This window comes from Chamaea fasciata, unplaced genomic scaffold (genome assembly GCF_029207755.1).
Source record: "Chamaea fasciata isolate MVZ Bird 193981 ecotype frontalis unplaced genomic scaffold, bChaFas1.0.hap1 SCAF_14, whole genome shotgun sequence".
NCBI classification, from domain to species: Eukaryota; Metazoa; Chordata; class Aves; order Passeriformes; family Sylviidae; genus Chamaea; species Chamaea fasciata.
Genome location: NW_027094099.1, coordinates 434,672 through 444,418, shown reverse-complemented (window position 1 = coordinate 444,418; position 9,747 = coordinate 434,672). Strand labels below are relative to the sequence as shown.

The window sequence follows — 9,747 nt, the reverse complement described above, 5'->3', positions numbered from 1 at the left end:
GAGTGAAAAAGACTTTGTTATGCTGTCTTTAAATTTTACCCAAGTAGCCCAGCAAGATAACTGTGCATTGAGATGTAGTTACCACTGCGATATGCTTGCGAAGAGCTGGCTGGTATGGTGTGAGCCTCAACAGTGATCCCTGAATCCTCTGGCCTACATTGTAACCACAGGCAAGCCTTACCTGGTTAATGCTTTCCACCTCTCTGTTGCTATTTTACTGCTGTTATTTTGATTCAAAAGACAGAGACTTTCTGATGTGTGTGTCGTCTAGGGGAAGCAGCCAGGGATATAAAAGCAGGTGAAAATGAAGAGAGGGGATGTTAGGTTTTCACTGTAGGATGCTGTTAAGCATCCAGGATAACAAGATTAAAAGATATGGAGCCAATCCACCCCTCCTGTCAATTAACTTCTGTATAATGACATTAGAGATAATTTGGCCATTTATATTTAATCTGATTTGCATAGATGGGCAGCTTGAAGTAGGTGGCTGTGAATGGAATGCCATTTCATGCAAATCACTTGCCTAATTATTGGCCTGGTCTGATTGAGAGCAGCTGTTACCTCATGCATTTTGGTAGCACCAGATCAGAGATATTAACCATGCTTAATTATAGGTATAACCACTAAAGCCAATGATGAAGTTCATTCAGAGTTCAGGACAGGTAGGAACTTTCAGAACAGCGCAAGTTCTTAGCCCCAAAGGGCCCTTACAGGTTGGTTTTTTTTTTTTTTTTTTTTTTTTTTTTTTTTTTTTTTGTTTTTTTTTTTTTTTTTGCTTTTGTTTTTTGTTTTTTGGTTTTTTTTTTTGGTTTTTTTTGTTTGTTTTTGTTTTTGTTTTTTTTAAAAAGAAAAAAAAAGAAAAAAAAAGTTGAAATGCTGCATTTTGCAGATTTTTAAAAATTATTTTTAATGTTCTGACTTACCTGTGGAGAACTTTTTGTAACATAATAGGAATCCAATGCCACTACACACCTGGGAAAAGAAAAGTACCCGTGGCTGGTGTATGATATTTGAACAGATGTTTGCTGCTCTCTTGGTCTGATGGTAAATGATTCAGTTGGTATTTTCCTTACCACTGTAGCTTCTTCATTCCCTCTAATTCTGAAACTGTGCTTTAATATGCTCTATTGCTAGAATGTATTTCTGTGATGTTACAGTTCTGATGTTTGCTTGTTGCTAATAAGCCTTGTTGCCTACATTCCCATCCCAAGGCATTTATTTTGTGTATGGGCTACATCTTGTAATTTTTGTAGCTCAGGGCAGTGCTGGTTTGCAGCTAGTCAAACCTGCATTTCTGAATGTTAGAATTTGAATAACCCATCTCTTACAAATTTGTGGATCAACACTTTGTAGAATGTTTTTACTACATATCCAAGACACTTCATAGGATATTTTTACTAGGTATACAGTGTATTTGCTTTCACTATTATTTTTAAATGTTTTTTGTTGTTGTTGTTACGTGCCGAAGTAAAGTGAACTCCTATTATCAGCCCAGGATAATTAGAAGCTGTAGGGAAAAGCACAAGAGAATTCTCCAAATGTTTTTATTAAGCTGGCTATCTCGATGGGGAAATAATGACCATTGGCAGACTGCAAATGAGGAAGTTGGGAATTTTACCCTGTTCCATTCCGATGTGCGTGAATGGAAAGTGAGCTGATAGTGGGTCCTTCTTCCCCGCTGCCATCCTTTCTCACTCAGACTTCTGCCTGCTGTTATTATAAGAGCTTGTCCTTCTGCAGATGTTAGATAATATGATTTTGTCTCTCTGCTTCTTCTAGATGCTCTTTTATTTTTTTATTTCCCGTCAGTAGGGTTGCGGTGCTATAAAACACCCCGTGAGCCCTCTGCTGGCACTTTCTGCTTCTGCTTTAGGCTGTGCTAGCGGTTTTTCTTTCCTAGCTGTGCTCGCCTGAGCCTAAGGAGGCAGGTTAGCAGCTGCTAAACTACTTTAATCTTCCCGATCTTTTCAAATCTAGTTCGCGTGTGAAGGAGTCCTTTCGTTCGCTGCCGTGCCCGGCAGTTTGGTACCTTGTGTCCTGAACTCCCATCCTGACTGGGAGCTGTGCAGACTATTCCCTGCCGAGCCCCCGCGGCACCTGGCGCTGCAGTGGGGCTGTGAGCACACCGTGAGCTGCACCCAGCCGGGCAGCCCGGGGGCCGGGGGGGCTGCCAGAGCCGGCTGGGCTGGGTGTGCGCTGGGCTCGGTGTGCGCTGGGCTGGGTGTGCGCTGGGCTGGGTGTGCGCTGGGCTCGGTGTGCGCTGGGCTGGGTGTGCGCGGGGCTCGGTGTGCGCTGGGCTCGGTGTGCGCTGGGCTCGGTGTGCGCTGGGCTCGGTGTGCGCTGGGCTCGGTGTGCGCTGGGCTCGGTGTGCGCTGCCCCTGCGCTCCCCCGCTCCCCGGCAAACACGGCTGCGCTGCCCGGCGCCGCCGGCTGACGCAGAGCTGCTCCCAAACCTGGCGGTGCCGTGAGGAGCGCCCCGAGTGAGTCCCCGAGACAAGAGACGGCTGCGGTCTGCTGGGAGCGGCTCTTCGGGGTTTGGCTTATAAAAAGCTCCGTATGCCTCTGGGAAGAGCGTCTGAAAAGGGGCAGATTGGTATCCCTGGTTTTGCACACCTGCCTGTGATTTTAACGCTTTCCTTCCTGGCACGCTCCAGTCAAGCCTTGGCAAAGATTTCCCAGATTGTGGCCTTCCTGACTGGGCAGGTGCGGGCCAAACCAGTTCAATGCAGGCTCTGGGAATTTTTCAGCCCGCTCACGGAGTATACGTGCTCTAAATGCCTACAATACAGAGGAATCCAGCTACTTCTAATGGGATGCATTTGCAGAGAGGAAGAATTCCTCATTTAAGATGGGTAATAAGCAAACGATATTTACTGATGAACAGCTGGATGCCTACCAGGTAAGACATCTTGATTTGCCTTAGGCGATGGAAGGGAGTAATCTACATATGTTTATGATTTGGGTTTTTGTTTGGTTTAGGGAGTGTTGTCTTTTCCAGTATAATTGAAAACTTTCTTTGTAACCTGCTTGTATGTATTCTACTGTTCCTTCCAGCAGCTGTGATAATATTCTAAGGCTAGGTTGTTGAATATACTCGTTTAATTCCCTCTCTGTATAGAAGGAGGAGGGTCACATCTTCAGTGTCTGAACTAGGAAGCAGAATAAAGATTGTGACTAGCTTGATAGAAGTGTAGCACCTTCTCTCCCCGATGCCTTTGCTGACAATAGAGTGGGAAGGAAAAAAAAATAGATCTTGTCTAAATTCACTTCTCCTAAGGATAAGTCACAGAAATATGCTTAGTGTAATTCCAGAATAGGTGTCGTTATGCTTGCATCCACTCCTGGAAAGCAGTTTCTCACTTCGTCATAAGTGTGCATTTTATGTCAGGGATAATTTGGTACTTCTTTATTTACATAACATTGCATCAACTGCTTTAAAATGGGGGGGAAAAAACCAAAAAAGAATTCCCAGTTTTTAGTCATGTTTCAGCACACTGCAAACCTCACTGAAATGGACTGCAGGAAGTTTTCTGCACAGTGGGCATTTTGAACAAGTTTCTGAAAATACAGTGAGGCAAAGCATTGAGTAGAAGCGTGCTAAAGCAGGAGGCAACTGACTGCTTATTAAGAGAGGCAGCCAGGGTTGGCTGCATTGCTCTGTTCTCCTACATGAAATGAAAAGCACAGAATTAGCAGCACAGGAAATCAAGATTTAGTTTATCTTGTGATAACCAAGGGCCAGATACAGACCCTTAAGGGACTGGGTAACTTAATAACATTTTACCTTTGTGATCCTTGGTTAAACCCATTGAAGTAGAAACTATTATTTTAGTTACTAATTTTATTTCAAGTCACTGCTAACTCATGTTAGCAGTGACAACAGAGCTACAAAGTGAGGCCAGGTGTATATGCTAAAATGCTTTCAACCATTATCCCACACTGAAAGTAAGTCATAAATTAAATGCTTTTATAAATATCTAGCAGGTTTTTTGTCATTGTAGGAAGTGTGACAACGGACCTTCTTAATTTCCACTTTGTCACACTTCTCACCAGCAGTCTGTGATGTATTAATCTGAGTTAATGATCTTAGACTTAGCAGTCCAAGATCCAAAAAAGCTTTTTCACATCCCTGCTGGATGAGCGAGAGAGAAATCAAAGATTGTAAAGCACCTGTGTCTGTCGTCCTGCTAACAATAGAAGTGAACACAGAACAGAGCACAACTGCAGTGAAACAAAACAAAATCCAAATGTAATTAATGTTATCTTCTTGACATAAACTGGCAAATGCAGGAGCTGAAATGTCATCCCTAATTCAGTGCTCTTCATGCAGAAATTGCCTCTCTCTAATGGCTTTTGCAGCCCCTGCCTTTCATAATGCTGGGTAATTGATCTCAAAGCCTGGAAGGAGTTGGGCTCAGTGGATTGGGTCGCCTTTGGGATTTCTCTGTTACAGCCAGACTTGCAGTTCATTAGTGTAGAGCTAGACAATTTTTGGTTAGCAATAGCACTTGTTATGTTTGGCAAGTATTCTAAAGTAACAGGTTTCAGGACAAAAACTGACCTGCAGAATTTGCCAGGAAGGAGCGTTAGCCTCATGCTGTGAAGGATCAGATAAAGATGTCATTTTGGTGGTGATTTGCCTCTGATCCATTAGTTTTTCATCCCTCTTGAGTCTTTTAAACAAAAAGATCCTGGGCTGACTGCTGGAGCCACCCACACAGAGAGCTCTTGCCTCTCCACTGCATCCTGAGGGAGAAAGCATTTTGTGGAATACAAGTGGAGCTGTTTGACTTGGAGTTTGCCATCTCACCTGCCTCCTTCTCACTTGTGGAATTTCTTCAGAACGGAAAAGGGAAGAATGGGGCAATGTTTCCATAATTTGTTTTTAGTGCAGCTTTTTCATGTCTTGAGCCAGCAGCTGAGTTACCAGGGCTTCTAAAGCATGGGCCAAAGTAAAGCACTCTGTACCACAGTCCACTTTGCAACAGTCTGTTGTGCATAGCTGTACCCCAGTGACCAGGAAGGCGTTTTATAAACTGATCATTGAGTCTTATTTTTTCCTAAAGCAGTTTCTTGTGAATTTATGTGTCTGTGAGTTAATACTGTACTCCTTACAACAGCAGTCCACGGTGCAGTGTCCATAGTATCAACATTCAGAAGCAAAATTGTCAATCTTTTTTGTAAACTATATCTTGGTTGATCTTTTTTTTTTTTTTTTTTTTTCTTCCTCCCCGTTCCTATTGGAAAACAGTTCAAAACCTCACTCACCTTACGGTTAAACTTATCATTTCTTTATTGAAATATATTTCTGGAAATTGTATTGTCTGATTGTAGCGTCTATTATTTCTGTCTTTCATACAAATTGCTTTGAGCTTATAGCCCCTACTGTTGTTTCAGGAGGAAAATTTTTATAATTTTTTAAAAATTCATTGTGTTTTAAGTGCTTGTTCCATAAAAGACACCATGAGATGAAAAAGTGAAAAGTTCGTGTGCTTCAAGTGTTGTAAAACTTATGCAAGTGGCTTTGGCTTTAAAGAATGAAGATGAAGCTGCAGAAAAATCACCTGCTTGAAGAGCTAGCATACATAAATCGCAGCTCATTAGTGTGATATTAATGAAATAAAATAAATAGCTTGATTTATCTAAAACTTTCTGAAAAGCCTATGCATGCACCTTTTTGCATGTAAATTGTCATATTGAAGAGCCACTTTCTTGCAGAACTTTTAACTTTAAATTGAAGAGTTGTAAATATGGTCACTGGCAGGATGACCTCAGTGTTTTCAATGGACAAGTTTTCTAAATGCTCTTAATTAAGACCGGTGATGGGTAGCCAGTTAAAACTGTCTGTACAAGAGACCTGTAATAAAACTTGATAATCCTAAACCATTCAGCTTTTTTTTTTTTTTTAATTCAAGTAGGTAGAGGCAAAGTTAAGAAAGGAGATTTGCAGCTTTCCAGTCTGACACCTTGTCGTAACACCTGCTGTTAAGATTGTATCACCTGTTATTATAACAGTGTTCTTGTCAGCTCTTGACATTTTCATAAGATTAGTGAAATGTTTTGTGAATTAGGCTTTTGCTGGCACTGGGTTGCTCATAGAGATTCATGTAATTTAAAATACTGGCCTTGTAAGAAAAGGAATTTTACTGGGCATTTATGATTCTTAATGCCCTTAGAATTCTGGTTGTGGTTTTGAGGTGTTTTGGTTTGGGGTTTTTTTTTGTGAATGGGGGTTTTGGTTGTTGAGGGGTTTTTTATATAAAAAATGTGAAATCTAACCAAAGTCTGGCAAGGGAAAGGGAAGTATTGATAGGCAAGAAAGATGGGTTTTGTTGCAATTAAAGAACATTTTTAAATTAAGGTTTTAAAAGCTGCCCACAGATTTTGGAGGCCAAGTCTCATACTGAGAAAAGAAAATTAACTGAAACGTTAAGGAGTTTGAGTGATGCTATGCACAGATGCTTGAAGCAATGGAAAATACAGGTATGCAGTAAAGCAACATCAGAACCATTTATTCACCTCGATGCACAGCATTTCTCACTGTGAAACATTTGTATTGAGTAGGAAATGCAGAGAAACTGTACTTGGGCTGTGCACAAACTCCTGCACTGTTCAGTCAAGCTCATTCCCTTTTCTGGGATTACTTGAATTGAGACATCTGAATTCAATATTAATTCAGTGATTCTTCTTTTTTTGGTTTGTTTTTGGGTTTTTTTATTTTCCTTATAGAACTTAGAGATTCTAAGGCATATTACTGGTTTTATTGCAAGCTATTTGTATTTGTTCATTAGTGGTTATTATTTCATTATTTCTTATTATTTTATTATCAGCATTATTTTATTTACTTATTAGTTCATTATTTACTTTGCACTATTTAATGCAGTCTCAAAACAAACTGGTGTTTACCCTGACAGTCTTATAGGTAATATTGCAATACAATGCAGTACAATGAAGTAATTACTTTCTTCTTTTACGCAAGAATTTCTCTGTTACAGAGCTCACTTTTTTCCTTTTATCAAAATTGGACTGTAAGTGCAATTCAACTGTGCAAAACCGGATTAGACAAGTTGTGTTCTGCTCTGTCAAGGAACACCGCCTGTGAATTAAGACAGGTTCATCAAGCTGTCTTTTAAAAAGCCATGCTTTACTTCCCCCAGGGTCTTGAAAAATTAACCCTCTGCAGGAGTGCAAGAAGTGCGTTCATAGGTTCCCCAGGATCTTCTGTAAAAAGTATTTTCCATTTGATGCAGCATTGCTGTTGTTGTGCAAGTAAAAGTAGCATAATAATGAAGTGAGTTTTTTTGTGGAAATATCCTTTGGTCAAGTTCTGGTTTCATGTTACCTCTTGGTGCATCTGTAGATTGAGCAAAATTACTTTTGTTGGCAGCTTGTTTCTTTTCAGTCCTTGCTAATCTCTGACTGGTGTTTAGTCCCCTGTTGCTGTGGGAATACATAAACTGGTTCTTAGGATGCAGATTTTTTCCTTTTGAAGCTCAGTGGGGTGTTTTGGTTGGTTTCGGTGTAATTGTAAAGTACATTTGATGACAAGTAAGGGTGAGCTCTACGGTAATATTTTCATTGGTGTTCTGTTGCAAACAGCATTTTTAACTCGTTGACTCTGTTAACTATACACTAACAGTGATGAAAATACATAAACGTCTTGCAGACTTAGACTTGCACAACTCTGTGCCAGTCTTACTTGTGTGGAATGTAATGCAAAAGTATTGCATTTGTAAAACATTACCAGAACAGAGTTAATAATAGATCTTATATAAAAGTTCATTTCCTTCTGGTACCAGATTTTTGGTTGCTTGACAGGATGATGTTTTGGTGGTGTTTTGATTAAGTGCTCCTACACGTATTTTGTACTTTGGCACAGTACAGAACATCATTTGTGATTTTAAAAAGGAAACCTCTGAAGTAATTTGCTTGAAATATTACCTTTTAGAGTGCTGCTGCATCCAACAATTTTTTAAGAGCTGCTCTCTCAGATAGCTCTATGGTTTACAGTATCTGCATCATCTGTAGTTTGCTGGCTTTTGTTTGAGGCTGTTTTGTGTTTTTTTTTAATTTGCAGTGATTTTGTAAGACTGACTTATATTATTTTGTTATTTATAAAAGTTTCCAATGAAGCTGTTGCAGGATCAAAATAAACCTGACCTTATGAAACTATGCATATACAAAGCAGAATATCCATGTGTTGTCTTAGAAGAGAATTATGCATTTAATGGCTTTCAGAAACACTGTTTCACAGGACATTTGGGTGTTTCTCTTCTTTCATTCTGTTGTTCGTTTCTTTAGTTTTTGTTCAGCAGAGGAGCGTTTTGCATGCTTTATTTCCGAGCTTTATGCACAGTACAGGTTTCTGGGGGCAGTGATTGGTAACTCCCATTCACTGGGCTCTGCTGCCATTCACAAGCTTTGGGATGTCCTCGGGAACTGGCAATCCATCCCCAGAACAGCTGACACTGGGCTGAGGGGAGCCACACCTCCTGGTGTGCTGGATGGATACTCTACAGGCAGTTAAGTAGCAGCATTGTCAGAGCATCTCCCTCTCTTTTTTTTTTTTTGTTTTATTCAAGCCACTGTAGAACTCAACACAAAGAGGAACCAACCGAAGAGTTTGCAGTCAAGTCTTGCAGACGAGTGGACAGGGTGGTGGATCACCAAATTTCAGTCTGTTCAGTCATTCTGCATTCATCTGCCATAGGAAATAAAAGAATAAAACTAACAGCATGTGCATGCTGCTCTGCTATAAAAATAAGATTTAAGAGCAGAGGTTGTTAACTGTGCTTTACAAGCAATGCTGAGTGACTTGCAGGAATTCCAATTACCAGCCATGAGCCAAGCTACCTGTGGAACCTAAATACACCAGCTGTCTGTGTCTGCTCTCTGCCAAGTATTTTAAGAAGCAGTTAAGCTGTCTAAATGCTAAATTTGAGAATCAAGTCCCATTATACACGGTCATGATCTCGTGGAAATCAATGGGAAATTTATTTTCTGTATGCTTGATTTTATTCACGTTGTTACAAGATCTTAAGTAGATAATTGCAGATTTGTTTTAGTGGTATCTTACCTCCAAACAGCCATCAGTGACCCCATGTTGGACTTCTAATTAACGTGATTATTAAGGGCACAAGGACAGACTGAGTGGGAGAGTTGATCTTGGAAAGGCGCGTGTTTGTTCTCAGGGGCTGGAATAGGTGACCCGTCAAGGCAAAGCCTCTGTTCTAGAGAAGCTATAACCCCCAAGGGCCTGCTGTTAGCACAAGTCTTTCAGACCATTGTATAGGACTAAAAATAAAGGCAATAATTCCCGGGATCAACTCTTGCCAGTAACGTTGAACTGATAAGAATGATGAAAACTCCGGTAATGTTATTTGTTCAGTATTTAGTTTCTGCATTTCTAGCAGGGCTTCCAGTCATTTCAGTGTCCAGATACAACAGACAGGTTGCTTTTTTATGCTCTTAGTAAACTCAAATGCAGTCCACAAAATAGCAAATCTGTTCCATGATACCTCTGGCTTGCAGAAAAATCAAAGTTATCATGTGCATAAATGACAAATGCTTTCCAGAGCCCACTTCACCTTTCCTTATGAGAGAGTGAATTTAACATGTTAATTTACTATTTATTGTCCTTCATTGTATAGTTTTCTGTATGAATGAAGTAGCCAGAAGAAAACTGGATGATTCACCTCTGTGTTTCTTTGGACAGATGTCTTGAATTAAATTGGTGAAGTTCCAGCA

At 40.3% G+C, this 9,747-nt stretch overlaps 1 protein-coding gene across 5 annotated transcripts in view; it reads left to right on the top strand.

The window, feature by feature from the left end:
- The first annotated feature begins 564 nt into the window (after nt 1-564).
- CIB2 (calcium and integrin binding family member 2) overlaps nt 565-9,747 on the top strand; it is a 36,281-nt gene continuing 27,098 nt past the window's right edge. For 2 of the 5 annotated variants that reach the window (XR_010723094.1, XM_066196786.1), the window contains exon 1: nt 572-713. Coding sequence is in view for 4 of the 5 variants with exons in the window: in XM_066196786.1 (XP_066052883.1) it covers nt 633-713 (81 nt within the window). In the remaining variant the exon portion in view is untranslated. Of the gene's footprint in view, nt 714-2,400; nt 2,900-9,747 lie in introns of those variants that run through there. The other 3 variants (XM_066196788.1, XM_066196789.1, XM_066196787.1) reach the window with 3 other exon arrangements.